At 37.8% G+C, this 18,283-nt stretch overlaps 1 protein-coding gene across 5 annotated transcripts in view; it reads left to right on the top strand.

Moving 5' to 3' along the window:
* The window catches only part of MARK1 (microtubule affinity regulating kinase 1), a 140,387-nt gene extending 124,680 nt beyond the window's left edge, over positions 1 to 15,707 (top strand). For 4 of the 5 annotated variants that reach the window (XM_036932180.2, XM_036932200.2, XM_036932190.2 and 1 more), the window contains 5 exons: positions 1,217 to 1,317; positions 2,575 to 2,739; positions 3,655 to 3,906; positions 9,844 to 9,888; positions 13,608 to 15,707. In XM_036932180.2, coding sequence (XP_036788075.1) covers positions 1,217 to 1,317; positions 2,575 to 2,739; positions 3,655 to 3,906; positions 9,844 to 9,888; positions 13,608 to 13,962 — 918 coding nt within the window. In that variant the 3' untranslated portion in view covers positions 13,963 to 15,707. Of the gene's footprint in view, positions 1 to 1,216; positions 1,318 to 1,905; positions 1,996 to 2,574; positions 2,740 to 3,654; positions 3,907 to 9,843; positions 9,889 to 13,607 lie in introns of those variants that run through there. The other variant, XM_036932220.2, reaches the window with a different exon arrangement.
* Positions 15,708 to 18,283: the final 2,576 nt, after the last annotated feature.

Raw genomic sequence — 18,283 nt, 5'->3', positions numbered from 1 at the left:
TTGTTAGCTGGGAAAGCAGGTAGTGAAACAATGTGTTTCTAACCATAAAATACAGATTACATTTCTAGTTTTTTAAGAACTTTAATGGAAATTCATTTCCTAATAGATTTATCCATAATCAAACCTGTTTTCTTTGCCTTCATTTAACATAGACAGTATCTAACCTAAAAAATGTTTTTAATAATCTGAGCCTGTTTTGCTACATACTTTTATAGTTTTTCATTTATCTTTTTTATGTAACTGGTGACAATTCCTTCCACCTAGGAATCTGTGCTATTGAAAACTTTAAATTTTGTTCACAGTTCTATTTATATGAGGCTTTTTTTTTGCCTCTCCAAACTTAATTTAAGGATATCTATTAACTTTGCAGCCCTCATGAATAAATACATTTTAAGCTAATTATGTGTTTTAAAGAATAGTGAAAGCTGGACTAACCAAAAATACAGAAAAGTTTTTCTATTTGAATAAGGATTAAACAGAAAGGTATTTTATCCCTTTTGAAAATTAATTCCTCTGTACTTTAGTACTAGTCAAGATATAGGTAGGCACAACTAGAGTGGTTATAGATCAGTGGCTGAGCGCTCAGTAAGAAGAGGCTTTCTCATGGTAAGGGGATTCCATCCTTTGTGCTTATTCTTTTCTTTTCTCCAGAGCTTCTCAGACTTGGCTTGCCTCCTGGCTAAAACCTGAAACGAGGGCATATTCTCAGAGCGGTACTTCATATTGCTGGTGGCCTCAGCTGGGCATGCCTTTGAACCTGGAGCTTCAGTCTCCTTAACATTACCATTGGTTCTGGGGGTTTCCCAAGCAGGGAAGAATGGCAAGCCATAGGCTTCTAGTGGGCCCACCATCTTCACTGCCGGTTTCCCGTTTGGGATGGTATTTAGTGTGGCATTGTCTCTCGATCCTAGCCCCATAAAGCTGCCTATAGCACTCCCCTGCCTCTCTCCCTACCACCAGCTTACAAAGGAGAAAATGAAAGCCCTGCTTTCTTGTTGCTTCCAAACAACTGCCTGCTGCTGTTACAGGCAGTGAGCTGGTTATGCTTTGCCTTTTCCTCCTGCAGTTGGAGAGAGAGCTTGCTTATGTAAGATTCTGATAAATTAAAATTCTACCATAGATTATTTTCAAAGTCATTTGCAGCTTAAATTCCTTTCTTTGACCTTCCACAGCTATAGTTAGAATTTTAAAATGACTTCTTTTTTCCTTCTTAAAGAACACTGTATATCCTGGAGGTAGCATGGCAAGAAGGAACACCTATGTCTGTGAAAGGACCACAGATCGATACACAGCACTGCAGAATGGAAAAGACAGCAGGTAAATGGCATAGTGCCAAGTGATACAGCCTTTGTCGTTGTTCAGCATCAGTGCTTTTGCCCAGAGTCGTGTAGCTGAGCCGGTCAAGAAGAAAGGAAATACAAAATAGTAAGACTGCAACCAGCCATTCTTATGAGGCATCTCCCTTCTGTACCAGAATGGAAGGATGAGAAAATATTTAGGGAAAACGAGAAGTAAATCTCTTAACCTGAAAATCTTAAATACAATCTAATAGTAAGTATTCCCCTGTAACAGAGCAGCTCTTGCCGTCCTGACCTGGTGTTTATAATTTGAATCTTCCTCTCTGTATACCTGCTGCTTCCTCCTCGCCTCCTACCCTCTCCCCTTCACATCGAGTCATTACTGTACCCACATAATGAAAGCCTTATTTTTCCTTCCTCTACAGAAATGTGGCCATCTCAGCTAGTCACTGAAACTGTACAATCTCAGTATATTTTATTTTAAATAATGATAAGTCATATTATTTTTATTATTCTTTAAAATTTTTAACTTCTTTTCATCATGGGTTGTAAAGACTCTTCATTGATACAGGGCAAAATAAAATTCTGTTCTTAGTTCCATCCATAGTCATTTCAATAGACTGAACAGACCATTCTTCATTTGCTTCCTTGCGATTAACAGACATGTAAAGTATGTGTTATTATGAGGCTTAGAAAGGTAAATGTCTCTTCCTTAGACATGAGATCCTTTGGGCTTGGGAAAAGTTGGGAATTGATTTCCAATTTATTATTCCTTCTATACCAAGTCCTAATCTGCAGCTCATTTAACCTATAACAGCTCACCTATTGATTAATGATACGATCTAAAAGTGTTCTGATGTTTCCAGAGAGAGTGTTTCTGCTGTAGTTATGGGTTCTTCCTGCATAATGAACAGAGAACCACAGCAGCACATCACAGCAAACTGATTTTTGGAAAGCGAAAAATGTCTCCAGTCATAACTGTTTTATCCCTAAAAATAATTCACACCTTCACAGATCCACATACACAGAGCAAGTGTGTGTGAGAGCTTTTCCATGGAAGATGGTGGTAAATTCACCCTACATTTTTAACAAGAATTTGTTTTATTACTCACTAATGCCACTAATGTTAACTTCTAAGAGTTTCAGTCATGAAAACTGAATTAGTTATTAGTCAATTTAGATTTTTAAAAATCTAGTTCTTAAATTTTAGTAAACTTCAACTTTTCTTCTTTTTTACATTTCCATGGTTGTCTTCTCGACTACTTTCTGTTGAAAGCCTTACGGAGATGTCCGCGAGTAGCCTTTCTTCTGCAGGCCCTGCTGTGGCCTCTGCTGTCCCCTCAGCACGACCCCGCCACCAGAAGTCCATGTCTGCTTCTGGCCATCCTGTCAAAGTCACACTGCCAACCATTAAAGACAGCTCAGAAGCTTACCGGCCTGGGTAATGTGCTGGCTGCATTTCAGTCTGTTTGTTCAGAATTCTTAAAAATGTAGCACCATATTAAACTCCATGATAGGCACCCTCACAGTAATAGCTTTTGGGAAAGATGAGTGATTGCGACAGAGGAAGAGTTGAATTTTAAACTTAACTACATCCCTAGCTGTTTTCAAAAATGTTGCTTATAATTTAATTCATTTTCTAGAGGAATTTTCTTTAAGGATTTTAAAGTATTGCTGCTTATTATTATTTAGGTAAAGTGAGTTTTATGATTTAAAAACAAAAAAGTATGAGACTGGGGATCGAAACCTCTGGGTAATTGTCCTGGCTCCTGCCAGTTACTTGTACTTGATAAAACTGGCCTTTTAGTTTCCCTGTCAGTGAAACAAGTGATCTCAAAGAGTCCATTCAGGTATAAAATTTTAAGACTATTTTTCTAGTGTTTGTCTATGTCAGGATTTCTCAAACTCAGGAACATCTTTGATAGGTTTGCTAATCATATCAGTGGTGTCATTAGCATTTTGCTACACTGAGCTCTAAATTATAAATAGGACATGATTCTATTCAAATGCTTTTAGGTAAACAATAAAATTTGTGTTCCACTTTGCTGAATGGTTTAAGAGAATAGTAAAAAATGTGTGTGGTGCTTCTAGTTTGGGGCATACCTGATACTAAAGAGTATTTACCTTTATATCTGTGTCAGTAATTTAATCTTCAGTAACAAATTTTTATAGAAGGCATTTAGTTTCAAACTGAAATTGTATCCCTCTGTGATTACCCCATGCATCCTGTATCTAAGGTGAACAAATAAAATAGGCCCAAATAAAAGTAGCCAGAGCAATTTTTTTCTAGTTTTTAGCATGATGAAAGCTTTCTCTGTCCTTATTCTGAATAATATATCTTAATTTGTCCCAACAGTCCGACCCAGAGAGTGCCTGCTGCCTCCCCATCTGCTCACAGTATTAGTGCCTCCACTCCAGACCGAACCCGCTTTCCCCGGGGGAGTTCAAGCCGAAGCACTTTTCATGGTGAACAGCTTCGGGAACGTCGCAGCGCTGCTTACAATGGGCCACCTGCTTCACCTTCCCATGAAACAGGTGCCTTTGCACACGCCAGAAGGGGAACGTCAACTGGTATAATAAGCAAAATAACATCCAAATTCGTTCGCAGGTCAGTACCAGTGAGCATGGTGTTTTGTTTCCTCTAGGAATTATAAAAGAAACTTGTTTTTCTTTTAGTTAATCTTTATAGTGATTTTCCAAAATGGTGCCAAGACATCTCATTAGGGCTGCTCTTTTACAGGAATTTGAAAGAAAAATAAGGAAGACCAGAAAGTCTTTTGCCTTGAGAGAGAAAGATAATGGAAAAAGGGGGAATTATAAAATTCTATAAAATAGAGTGGAAAGGGCAAAAGTTGACATTAAAAACATGTTTTAACAAAAAGATTATCCCCTATGTAAAAGACTCGATTTATAAAATGGAATTGAATATGTTTCTATGTATCCTTCAAAGAATATTTCTTATCTTAAAAATACTTTTAAATTGCTCACTAATACTGTAGTTTACCTTTTTCTTTCATAAAAATCCTATGTACTGCAGTCCCATAGATTACTCATCTAATTTAATGTCATAAAATCTTACCATCAAAACTCAGTAAATACAAAATGAATACAAGTATAGTAAACTGGTAAATAGTAAAAATGTACTGTTTTCTAAAAGTAAGCATAAGTATACAGTAGAAATTGATTGTACAAGTTGCCAAACACAACACAGGTTGATATAATTTGATCTGTTATTAGGTCCTAGAAAAGCCTGCTAATGTCCTGTAGGTACAAAGCACTGTGCCAGGTGCTACACAGAATACAAAGACGAGTAAGAGCACATCTGTACCCTCCAGATTCACCCACTCCTGACAGAAGCACTCACGTGGACAGCTAGCCGTGATATCAGACAGAATGTGTGCTGACGGGGAAGTGCAGGGAGCATGCCGGGGGGGCCGGAGGAAGGCCCAGCCTTTCCTGTCTTGGGGGGTTGCTAAAGCTCCCTGCCACATAGTTGTTGGAGCAGATAAGTTATGGGTAAGAAATGATTACACCCGCTTTAAAAAAAATTAAATACTTAGTTTTTAATGTTATTCATGTGCCCAGGATTCAGAGTGGGTGTGGAATAGAGAAGCAGAAGCTTTAGTCTCTTGCCTTTTTATGGCACTATTTATGGACTGAGTTCATGGATTACTTTGCCCAGGATAACACAGCTGAATTTAAAACTTGAAATGCGCAAATCCAGCATCAATTTCTAATCATCTCAAATGATGATTTGTACCAACTGGGCAATTGCTGTGCAGCATGACAGCTTGAATAGACTAAGACTGAAAAGCTCACAACAGAGCAGCATGAACTTAGGCAGTATTGCTGGCTGACCATCTGCAGGGTATGTAAGTTAGGCCACCAGTAGTTTCTGCTGTTGGAATTGGGCTATTTAAAGCCATTTTTAAAATGTGATACTTTCTCATGGTTGAGCCAGGGTTAGTTTTAAAGTGAAGGAAAATAAGGTAGTGTTTAGTGCTTGATTGCTGATTGTACACTAAGCACTGCACAAAATAATTCTCTTTGCAATAAAAATATAGATTCTAGAGAGAACATAATAAGAAGCACTGGACAAGAAGTCAGGACAGGATGTGCAAGCAACAAAGTGCCATAGAGGCAGTCTGCTGGGAGTTTAGGCTGAAGGTCATATAGTCATTTAACAAGTATGTAGACCTACTATGTGCTAGGCCCTCTACTAGGTGCTATTGATACAGCACTCTACATGGTGAGACTATACATGGCCCCTTCCTTTCTGTAAGCAACTTACTATTTTGCGACATTCTACACAGTTGAAACATCTTCCTCACTTGACTTCTGGTTTTCCTCCTAACTCAAAACTAGCTATCCTTTCCCAGGCTCCTTTACTGGTTCTTTTCAGGTCCCCTTGCCTTTCCCCATGACCTCTAATTATCAGGCTGCCCCAGAGAGCCCAGTACTGGGACACATTCTCCTCTCTGGATAGCCTCACTTTCTTGGTGATCTCACTCAGCCTCATGGCATTAAATTCCGCCTTATATTACCAACTCCCAAACTGGTATCTTTAGCCCAGGTCTCTCCTTTTAACTACAGACTCATATATCCAATTGCCTACTCAGCCTCTCTGCTTGGATATATAATAGGCTCTCAAACAGAGTGTGTCCAGAATTCAACTCCCTATCCTCTTCAGGTTAGATATCCCTATCTAACCTGTCCTTCCCTCACTCTTCACCATTTTAGGAATATCAATGCCGTCCTTCCAGTTGCTCAGACTGTGAGCCTTGACTTATCCTTGACTCCCCCTGATCTCATACCACACATCAGTTCCGTTAGCAAATTGGGTTGCTCTGCCTTCACATTATTTCCAGAATTTAACTGCTTCCATTGCTCCCACCTCTGCCTCCATAATCTAAACCATTATTAATCTTCCACCTTCTAACAGGTCTCCTGGCTTCTGCCCTTGTCCTGTTCTCTTTTCAACAGTGTGAGGCTCACTTGCTTTCATTTTGCTCAGAATATAATTGAAAGCCCCCCTAGTGGCCCCCAAGGCCCTGCATATTCTAGCCGCCCATCTGTTCTGACCTCATCTCCCACTCCCCACTTGCTCGTTCCACGCTAAACACAGTGGGCGTCTGACTGCCCTGGAGTGCCCCGGGCACGCCTGTTCAGGATTCTGGACTTGCTTTTCCTTCCGCCTGGAATCCTCCCCCCATACACCTCCTCCAGGTCTCTGCCGAAGCTCCTTCCTCAGCCCGCTCGTAAAACCCCAGCCTCTTCTTCCCAACACTCCCTTCCCTGATCTACTCTTCTCCAGAGCACCTAGCACATGTGGAATAGTGTATATGCTGCACTTGTTTGCTTATTGTTGCTTACTGTATATCTCCCCAACTAGAAGATGAGCTCCCCAAGAGCAGGGATTTCATTGTTTTCTTGCTTTGTTTTGTGCTGAATGGTGAGTACCTGCTATGACACATAATAGGGCATTCAGTAAACACTTACTGAATGAATAGATGAATAGTGTGGAAGACAATTTTAAAAACAAACAAAGTTATAGTAAATTCTGGGGTAAGTGCTCTGAGTGAAGCAGGTCCTGAAATGGAGAATAAGTTGGGCGAATCAGGGTGCTCAGAGCTGGCTTCTCAGGGGAGCTGGCATGTAAGCTTCTGCAGTTCCACCATGCACTCATTAAAGTTTGAACAATATCATTTAGTATAGGGCTTTTTTGGGTTGGGGGAGAAGGGAGGGAGGAGATTGTTTGCTCCCCTTTGTTAGCAATTTGGCAGGGCTTTTTAATGTCTTATTTTTAACATATTTTCATTAACTCTGGATTTGGTTAGAGAAGAGAAAAAAATTCTCAGTTCTCCTCCAGGTCACTTGTCACCATGTGAACAGCTTTAGCTTTACAAGAATGTATCCGCTGCAGCACACAAGGTATTCCCTTATGCAGCAATTTGTAGCTTGAGACTGGGCTATGTAATACACCACAGATGACTTAGTACAGGAAGACCAGGAAAGCACTGGTTTCCGTACCAGGAATGAATCTGCCGAGTTCTTCAGCAGCTGACAGACTGGAAAAGCCATTGATCTTTCTGCATTTGCGCATATTGAACTTTTTGGGAGGCTTGGAGATAAACTAGGGAATTTCCCAATGCCCAGGAGATACTGCAGCCTTATTATCTAATATTCTCAGCCCAGCTCTCAGCCCTTCCCACAAGTCTCTTCTTCGGCATTCACCATGGGTTCAAGCCCTGCCTTTCTCTCTGTTCCCTTTGCCTTCCCCCCTCTTCTGTGCCTAGAGCCTGGAGACATGGAGCCCACACACTGATAGCCCCGTGCGGCCAGCACCACAGCTGGGGGTACTCGTGGGGCGCTGACACCTCACAGACTTTGGGGCCAGTGAAGCTGATGTGCCACTAAATGCTTAAAAGGATGAAAAAACAATTTTATTTGGAAAAAAGTAAAGACATTTGGGTTGCTGAGCTTTAAGAGGGGAAGGATAAGAATAATTCAGAGTTAATCGTTCATGTATTTGCAAATCATTATTATAAAAAAGAAGCCAGTTACTAGTTCCCTTGATAGTAAGAAGGCAGTACACTGAAATGACCACATGAGAGAGGCTTTTAATGGTCTTAGGAAAGAACTTCCCAGTTAGGAAGGGAGGATGTACATGTACTGTTGAGAAGTCTAAAAAGCATTTAGAACCATTTGCTTTGGATAGGTTCTGTATAACTACTGTGTAAACTGGAGATTATATCAAACCTTATGATTTTTTAGAGCTAGAACATAACTCATTCTTACCTAGAAAGTAGCCAAATTAGTTCAATTGATTACATAATGCCATCTATGTGATATTTGGCTTTTTTAAGTTGTAAGTGTTGGCGAGTCATGCTGTGCTGCAAATGCTGTCACAGCCAGCCATGCTTCCTAATGCCCCAGCTGTCCCATTGTGGCTACGCACTCACTGGACAGGATTGTTCCAGTCAGTGTCCCCAGTGGCGTCCAGGACAGCAGGAACAGGGTATGGGGAGCAACGTGCTGAGGCGTCACTGTTTCAGCAATTACAGTGGGAGAAGTAGAGTCTAGGGAGTGTTCCATTCCTATACCTGAAGTTCAGTGGCAGTGAAATACGTGCCTGCCAACAGTGATTTACAATGCAGAGTATAAATAGGACAGAAAAGTCTAGTGGGATGGATGCCCCTTCCTATGAAACGAGTCTCATCTCAGCAGGAATCAATAGCATTACTATCTCTTACCCAATCGGTGGACTGCCCTTATTATCAGTATGTCAACATGTAGCTGAAATGTACATTTCAATGTTTTATTTTGATGTGCTATAATAAAAATAGATTTGAGTAGTAGGCATTGAATTTTTTATTATACTTCTCAATGGAAATGCCGATTATTAAAAATAGAAATTTAAGAAACTGCATTTGAATATGAGAATACACCCTACTATCCTTTCTGGTTCAGGTTGGAAAGTGGTTTTTACACAATATGTTGTTTGTCAAGAAAGGCCTAGAGTTAAAGACACTGAGAAGCATAAGGCATTCATATTTTTAAACACCAGTTGAAGTTTTAGAGCTTAGTGTGTGGATGTGTTTTATTAATTTGGGGGTTGAGGATAGTGTTACTAATTTTATTCCTATGCATTCATTCTACATAAACAATATAAATGTTTCTGGAATGGTTAAGACATTGAGAAAACATTAACTTGAGAGTTCAAGTTGGTCATTGTTCCCAGCTATTTAATAGTAGTTTGCCTCTATCACAAGCCATCTCTTAATATATTTAAACTGGTATATAACTTGATACTCTTATGAAAATATTATTGTTAAAAATGACAAAGTAGTTAAGTTTTGGTAGGCTTAAAAATATTACATTCAACAAAAGGACAACTGGTAGAGTTTTCCCCGTTTTTACATCACAGGTGGCTATCCAGGTAAGATCAATGTTTCTGTTTAAGATTGATTTCATGTTTTAGACTGACCTGCCTGGATAAGTTGTTGGTTTGCTGTAATAGTTTATCATGTGCATGAACCATTAGTATAACTTCTGAAATAAGTTAATTGCTTATTTAAAAATTGGTATTTATTTTCAGAAATACTTATTAATGTGTTGAGCTTTATTTCTAACTCCAAGGTTGATTTATATATTTTCTAAATTGAGCGACTACTAGAATTAATGTTTAATAACAAATATGAATTCAGATCTTGTCAATAATTATTAAATAGTTGTAACTTTAGATTGAACTAAACTAAATCAACACATAAATTGTGACTTTAAAGTCATGGCTAGGAATTGAAAGTCATGTTAAAAAAATCCTACACTGTCAGCTAGCATCTCTATGACAATACGCAGTAGACGCTCAATAAATACAGTTGTATGGTTCTGATGAAAAGCAAGAAATAGTATTAGACTGACTAGTAAAAGAAAACTGTCATGTTAGAAGTGTGCTTACTAAGTTAATTTTTAAATCATTTTAGATGTAGGTTTTCTTGATATATTTCTCACTCTTATTAAATCTCAACCTTCACTTTGTTTTGAGGGATCCAAGTGAAGGCGAGGCCAGTGGCAGAACCGACACCTCAAGGTGAGGAGCCACTCAGCTGCTTCGCTGCTAGGTCCCCGAGAATGAAAACGTACTTTGGAAATACGTAGAGCACTGAACTAGCGTGAATAGACGAAAAACTAGAGAGCATGTATATTTAAAATTTTTATATTGGGTGGGGTGGGCTTTCCTAATGTTGCCTAGCTTTTAATTAAGTTTAAGCTAATTAACTTTAGGTTTGTGTTTTCTGAACATCATTTTGAATTGTATGCTTTGTAAAGAAATAGCCTTCCTGTCCTACAAAATGTGTTTTAGCAGAAGAATTAATAGATTGAAACATATTGATCCCTTTCTCGCTAAAATGATGTAAGTGAACTTAGTTGTAGTCAAATAACAGAACACTGAGGAACCCAAATATGGAGGAAGACTTGATATTAGTAGTATATTTTAAGTGAGTATTCAGTTGCAGGCCACATTTAAAAGCTCCCATCCTGATGTACCTTATGGTTTTTTGACATTGAGCAGTGCTTGGGTATTTGTTCTTACAGCTGGTCCCAGACTTGAGCCCAGTCAGAATCAGGTGGAGGGCTTGACAGAGCAGATGACTGAGTTCCACACCTGGGGCGTGTGCTTTGCCGGGAGGGCGAGGCCCTGATGCTGCTGGTCTGGGGACCACATTAATGCCGTATTAGAACTTGTGTTCATATGTATAAATGGGGGATTTAAGAAACAAAAGCATTAAGATTATTTTGAGTGTACACCAGCATTGAGGGATACAGTATAACTCTTAGACGGTGACAAGCAGTTTCTCAGTAGGACAAATGCCCTGGCTTCATTCAAGAATGATTTTTGATCAGCTGAACAGAAACCTCAATTTCTACTTTTTAAAATTGTTTGAAATATAAAACATAATGAGCTTTGGAAAACTTTAGTAAGCATTCCCATGTAGTCTTTTTTTACAAACTGTGCTATGCTTGTGTTTAGTTATAATAGTTGAACTGTTTTCTTTATTGAGCGGGGTACCTGAGTCACCGTGGTGGGAAGCCAAAGAGAAGCGGGACAAATATTTTTCACTTTCTCTGACTGTTAAAGGAGCACGAAGTACTTTTGGGGTATAGCTCCTCCCTCATTTCATCATCATTTGTGTCCCCTTCTTACACCTCCTCCTGTCTTTTACACTACATTCCTGTCTGAGGCATTTAATAGCATGTAGTGTCACTGGTGGCCGCTGATACTGCAATTAATTTGCATGCATTTTATCCTTTTAATGTCGCTATGTGTTCCGTTTGTTTTTGTTGGGTTGTTGCTGGGTTTTGTTTTTTTAGCTTTTGAACAAATTTATTAAATATCTACTATCTATAAGTCCTCACAAAAACCAGGTGGAAAGTATCCATTTTACAGATGAAGACACAGAGTGGAGCATAGGTGGGACTGAACCAGTTCTAATGAGGTTCTGCATATCCGAGAGATGGCAGGGCATGATGGGGGAAAGCGCAGGCTCTCCGGCCAGACTGCATGGGTTTGAGCTGTGTTCTACCGCTCACCTAGCCATGTGACTCTAGGAAGTTGCTCTAACTCTTCGTGCCCACATTTCCTCATTCTGACTGCCTCCTAGGATTGTTGCGGAGGGCTAAATGAGTTAACTAATACATGTGAGACATTTAGGACAGTTCCTGGCTCCTAGTAAGTGCTCAGTAAATGCCAGCTGTTCCTGTAGTGTCAGCATTGCCAGGAGCTTTCTACTGTTAGTGTTACAACAGATGATGCCTTTGAGTGCATGTAGGAAAACAGTCTGTGTGCCTGTTGTCTTAAGGGCACCAGGCTTCCTTTGTGGAATGGCAGGAAAACTAGACTTGAAATAAAACACCTGATTTCTAGCCTTGGCTTTTCAACTCATTAGTTCTGTGACCTTAGAAAAATAACCTAACTTCCTAGCCATCAGTTCTGTTTTTAAAATGAGTGTTTGATCAAGTGATCTCTTGGGTCCCTTACAACCCTAGCATGCTGATTGCATAACCTGAGTTGTACATGTGGTCTTGAAATGACTCTGGTTGGATCTGTGCACCCATAGAGGCCTGTGCTATAGTGGCTTAGATTGAATAAGCAAAAAGAGAATCATAGAGACTTTGAAATAAATACTGTTCACACTTATTTAATAGTCTTCAGAAATTTATTTTCTCTTCTTACTTCCTTATTTTCTCAAGTTGCATAATTTGCAGAGCATTGGGGATACCTAGGAATGGAGGAAAACACATATAAATGTATATATGAATATATATTATATAATAATTTTGATATAAAATGTATATAAATCCAAAATATTTATGTAGTGGGTTATAAACTTTTAAAGTACATGTCTATACCTATATACATAGATATCATTTCTTTAAAGTACATGTGAGAAAGGTTAACAAGTTAAAATTATAACATCTATATTTAGATAATTACTCAACAAATTTAATCATAGAGTCTTAATCATAAATAATCTAATAATTTTACCTTTCTATGATTATTTGAAAAAGGTTTTCTGGTTCTACATTATTTGTGGGAAACCTATAGTAAGGAAAGTTCAGTAAGGTTGATTCATTCAATAAATATGTGTTAATCATTCACTATGTGCCCAGCCCAGTTCTAGGGGCCTGATATATGTCAGTAGACAAAATAGACAAAATTCCTTGCCCTCCTAGAATTTACAATCTAGTGATACAGTCAGACAGTAAATAATAAGCATAATAAATGAATTAAATAGTACATTAGAATGTGACAGGTACTATAGAGGAAAAAATAGAGCAGAATAACCAGTATGGTCCATGCCAGGATAGGATTTGGGGGTGCAAGGGAATGATTGATTAGAGTAGACTGCATAGAGAAAGTGAGCAGAGACTTGAAATACATTAAGAGCATTAGTCATGCAACTACCTGAAGGAAAAGCATTCCTGGCAGAGGGAACAGCCTGTGTAAAAGCCATCAGGCAAGAACATACATTGTATGTTCAAGGGGTAGCATGGAAGCCAGTGTGTCTTGATAGGATAAGTGAGGAGGAAAACAATAGGAGGTGAAGGGTTGGGATGGGAATTGGAGTTTAGGTCATGTGGAGCTTTGTAGACTACTTTTCGGATATCTTTAGCAAAACATTGAAGCCATTAGAGGACCTGACATCTCTACTCCTATGTGTGGTATGACCTCACTGCCTTTGCTTCTCTTCAACGCAACATTCTTTCTCAACATTATCAAATATAAATAATCCCTCTAGCTATTACTACTCTCTGGTCCCCAGTTTTTCTCCTACCCAAAAAGGATAGCAAAAGGAAAATTTCATTTATATTTCAAAAGTATGTGTTTATAAGCAGAATGCTAGTGGTCTCTGTTTTGTATAAAAGTGCAGAATAGGAAGAATCTGCTTTTGCAAACTTTAAAAGAGAAAAATGGAAAGAACTGAGGAAGTTTTAAGTTCTTCATTTTTAGCTGCAAACTTGTTTACCACAAACAAATGTATTTAAGAAAATATGCCATTTTAGATAGAATATATTAGTAAAAGTAAAAACAGATGGTGTCCTGGAATCTCTTTTTGTAACAGCAAGATGACATAAATGTTTGTATCTACCTGAAGGTAGTCTGCAAATTGGGTAGTTTTATTAGTCACTGAATTATGACCACTTCTATATGTGTTTAGAATTATGCCACTGATTTTGTGTGTGTTTAGATTTCTTTGCTGAATGAGATTTTTGTTTTCATTCTTCCCCTTTGCCCTCTTATTCCAGAATTACATCAGGGGAACCAAAAGAGAGAGACAAGGAAGAGGGTAAAGATTCCAAGCCACGTTCCTTGCGGTTCACCTGGAGCATGAAGACCACTAGTTCAATGGACCCCAATGACATGATGAGAGAAATCCGCAAAGTGTTAGATGCCAATAACTGTGATTATGAACAAAAAGAGAGGTTTTTGCTCTTCTGTGTCCATGGCGATGCTAGACAGGATAGCCTTGTGCAGTGGGAGATGGAAGTCTGCAAGTTGCCACGGCTGTCGCTTAACGGGGTCCGCTTCAAGCGAATATCTGGGACATCTATTGCCTTTAAGAACATTGCATCTAAAATAGCAAATGAGCTTAAGCTGTAAAGAAACTCACATTTACAGAATCAGGGAAGATACATCCATATCTGAGGTACAGTTTTTGAATGTACTGGTATTACCTAACGTGATTGGCCTGTGAATCTCCCCATGTAGTATTTGCCCTTAATGCAATAAGGTTATACATAGTTCTGAACTGTAAAATTAAAGTCAGTGTGAACTATAATAAATACTTGTAGCAAAAAATGTAGGTTCACATGTACAGGTAAGTATATTGTGTATTTCTGTTCATTTTCTGTTCATAGAATTGTATAATAAAGCAGATGATTGCTTAAAAACTTGTATAGTTGTCTAGATTTCTGCACATAAATATATGTTTGATGCTTTCAGTTGAAAATGTTCTTCCCTGTTATTTACATTCTGGTGGGTTTTTAGAATTCTTACCTCCATCATGCAATTTTGAAAACTGTGTCCAGAATTAAAAGTGCACAGAAATAATCTTTAAAATTGTAGCATGGACTTTTAAAAATTATTTTTAAATCACATTTAAATTTAAACCAGAAGCTGGTAAATAGATCAGCATAATTTTACACAGAATTATTCCTGCTTATCTTTGCTCTTATCCTTGCTATCAAACAAGGTTTAACTGAAAAGAAACAAATGTTTACAGTGTTGGCACTTAGAATTTTTCTGATAAAGTACATGAAAATAATAATAGCTTTGCTTTGAGTTAACTAAGAAGTACTGGGGAAGAAGTTAACCTACATCAAATTTCTTTTGGACTTTAAAGTGTTTCTGGCCCACTGTTAACTAGCAGCAAAATTAGAAAGAATCATTACTTCATCTGGCTATTGTAAGACGTCACTTAGGTTTGCTGCCTTCCAGATACCGCACTGTAATTGCGGACATAATACTGGGACTGTTTCATAGCACAAACTCATCTTTACAGTGTTGATCAATGCATCAGTTAAGAAATAATGCCACCTCAGGAATTAACTGGCATTGGGAACATTTGCCTCATTCTCCTCCCATCCTCCTCATCCACCCCTGACACAGTAATATCTGTAAGTACTTAAGAGACTTTTGAGCAGAACATACTATTTATAGCAGTATATATTATTGATTTATGCTTATGTGGTTGTTCAGTTTGTCCCCATGTAGTCTATTTGTTTTTAATATTTTTCCAGATTTCTTGTATTTATTCCACATCATTATGCCTATAATGTGCAGCTTTGTAACTGGGCATTTGCCTACTTTCTTTTCATAATTAGTGATATATGCGATGTAAAACCACTATGAAGGTACATTTTAATACTTGTTATTTTATATTGAATTAGCCTTGGAGGTTGACTGTGCAATGTTATTTAATGTTGTAATTACTGTAATATCAACATATGGGCCCCATCTGCACACTCCTGAGAAATAGAAAGTGTATTCAAATTTTATCAGTTTAAAGGAAAATAAAGCTGTGATAAATACTGTAATTCTAACCTACGTTAGGAAGCTCTAAGTGCAGGTCATGTGCCATTCCATAATGGCTTCCAGACTAGGGCGAACTTTACATTCTGTACTGTCCTGTGATGTAGCTTTCTTCTGTAACAGTTCTGTTCTAAAATGAAGTGTATTTTGCCTTAGCAAGAGATGGTGTTTGGAAAAAACAAATTGTGTAGCCCCTTTTTAACCTAGTGTTCATTCAAAGAAAAATGATGCAAATCTTTATTCATTTTCACTGGTGCACACTGAAATTTTACTTGAATAGTTCTCATAATAAAGCACTTGTCTTTTGCTCTTTATCAGAATGTGAACTACCTGCTTTCTAGTACAAAAATATTCTGAATGGGGAGTTTATGTCATGTGTTATAGTATAGTTGACAGGGGTGAGGCTATGTAGGTTTTTCAAGATGTCATTATGACAAGAAAAATTTAATCTTTTTATAGGAATTAGACATCACGACTAATAAAATAGACGTCATAACTTTCCCAAGGTAGAAACTGGTATTTTTTACATTTTCTCACCGCTGGTTAACTCTTATGTGTTTGTGGCAAAGAATTTTACTTGAATATTTTTTATGAAATAAAAATGAAATCTTGGTATTTACCTTAGATTTTTTTCCTATTTTATAAGACAACATAAGTATATTTTTGAAGATTTATAGGAATTTTACAGTATGTTTGCATAAATACCAGTTTTTGTTCACTGGCCATATGATAATAGGATTTCCTTGGTTTCTGTTTACTACTCGATATAACATCAATTTAATAACATTAAATTAAATTATTTTGTAGAGACTGCAGCACTGTTTAATTTGATAAATAAAAGTTTGATAAGTAATAAGAAATATTCTCAGGTAAAATTTGATTTAAAACCCAAAAGACCTTATTGTGAAGTGATTTTCACCAATAGTACCATTTCATAGTGTAGGCAACAAGAATAATGTGATGAGTGAGTCACCAGTTTACTGTAAATAAGTGATTCTGTCAGCAGGTATAAATTAATCAAGATGATCTCTGCCTTCATTTTTCGAATATCTATTGAGGTACCTACTATGTCTTAAGATACATTAAAGAATTGTTAAAAGATGGTTCTTAACCTCTCCAAGGTTTTGGTCCATTTGGCAAGGCAAAATGTAAGCACACCCAAACTGGAAGCAGTAGAAGTGCTCTAATAAAGCACTGACAAGAGATGCTGCAGGAATTCAGAGAAGGGTGAGTTTCCTATGAATATGAGAAAGGCCTTTTGAGGGATTTGAGGATGGATAAAACTTAGAAGGCAGAATGGAAAAGACCAGAACATGTGAGGAAAGGCTTGAAGTTAGTAATGGCTTTAAGACACATGTTAGAAATGAATCACTAATTCTAGGAAGTAGTAGGGTTCACCCAGGTTGATTAATAGCAGATTATGGAGAGCAGTGATTGGCATCCTGAGCTTGGACTTGATCTGTGTTTCAAAGGGAGTAGTTGGGAGGCTTTTCAAGCCAAGGAAATGCCTAATAAAGTGCTCATAAAAGAAGAGTAACTCATTAATTCAGCAACTTTGTTGAGTGCCAAAGTATAATAGAAATTTGTAGGCAGATTTAAGTCTAGAGATAGGAAGATCTTTCAGAGGCTACTGGCAATAAAGCAAACATTAAATAGCCTAGATAGAGGTGGTTAACACAAGATTGAAAAGGGGTATATTTTGGAGACATATGAAAAGATACATCAACAAGATACGAGTAGGATGGGACTATAAAAAGGATGAGTGGGTGGCAGGGAGAGCTTCCTGGCATATGATTCAAGTTTTCAGCTTGCATAGCAAGACTGCCTTTTTCACCTAACATAGATAACAAGTACCAGAGTTATCCTTCTACCCAAAACAAGAAAGATACAAAATACATGAAACCATCGTTTCATATAATGTTTTCATTTTGATGAAATGTTCTCAAGACATTGATTATCAGTCAATGAAGACAGTGATCCCTGAGAGGAAACAAATGAAATGAACCCTATGAATGATGCATCTATCTTCTCTAAGAATTCCCAGGCTGTGGCACAGGCAGGGGGAAGCCAAGTGGAACCTAGTGTACACCCTCATTAAGGAGTCAGAGCTGAGAGACCTGGTAGACCAAAGCACCGAGAGCCTGGAGACAAGAGAACTGTACAAAAACTCCAGAGATCTGCAGAGATCAGCTCATGCATTGAGTAAACTACATAAGGCCAACACAAGAACTGTCTGAAAGAGGGAACAATCAAACCACATACATAAATAATGCCTTATCAAATAATGCCTGAGGCTTAGTGAAAAACCTCATATTCCATGGGTCAGCGGGTAGACTACTCAGAATTTTTGCCTCAGTAATGAAAGCTATCCATAGATTAAATACTGCTTTGGTCCTGCTTAACAAGCAATATCCAGTAGGATAATTTTCTGAGTAACTGAACTATGTCCCAGAACAAAGTTCAAGAATATTAATAGGAATATAAAATGTGCATTCACCAACATAATCACATTCACAATATCTAGCATCTTTTCTTCAGTTTTTCTGCATGCACATAATGCAGGAAAATACAACCCATAGGAGAAAAAATCATTGATGCCCACCCAGAAATGGCAGAGATGATAGAATTAGACAAGGACATTAAAGCAGTCATAATTACATTTCATATGTTCAAGAAGCTAAAAGAAAGATGAACTATGGTAAATAAAACATGAGTGGCATAAAAAATCCAGACATCTAGAAATGAAAATTATAATTTCTGAGAAAAACACACTGGATGGAATTAGCAGATTAAACATGGAAGAAAAGGTACTGACTTGAAGACATAGCAATTGAAACTATTCAGAATGAAATAACAACAAAAAAAAAAACAGCTAAAAAAAGCAGGCAGT

Source organism: Manis pentadactyla, chromosome 19 (genome assembly GCF_030020395.1).
Source record: "Manis pentadactyla isolate mManPen7 chromosome 19, mManPen7.hap1, whole genome shotgun sequence".
NCBI lineage: Eukaryota > Metazoa > Chordata > Mammalia > Pholidota > Manidae > Manis > Manis pentadactyla.
The sequence above is the reverse complement of the archived record's forward strand: the minus strand, read 5'-3'. Positions and strand labels throughout refer to the sequence as shown.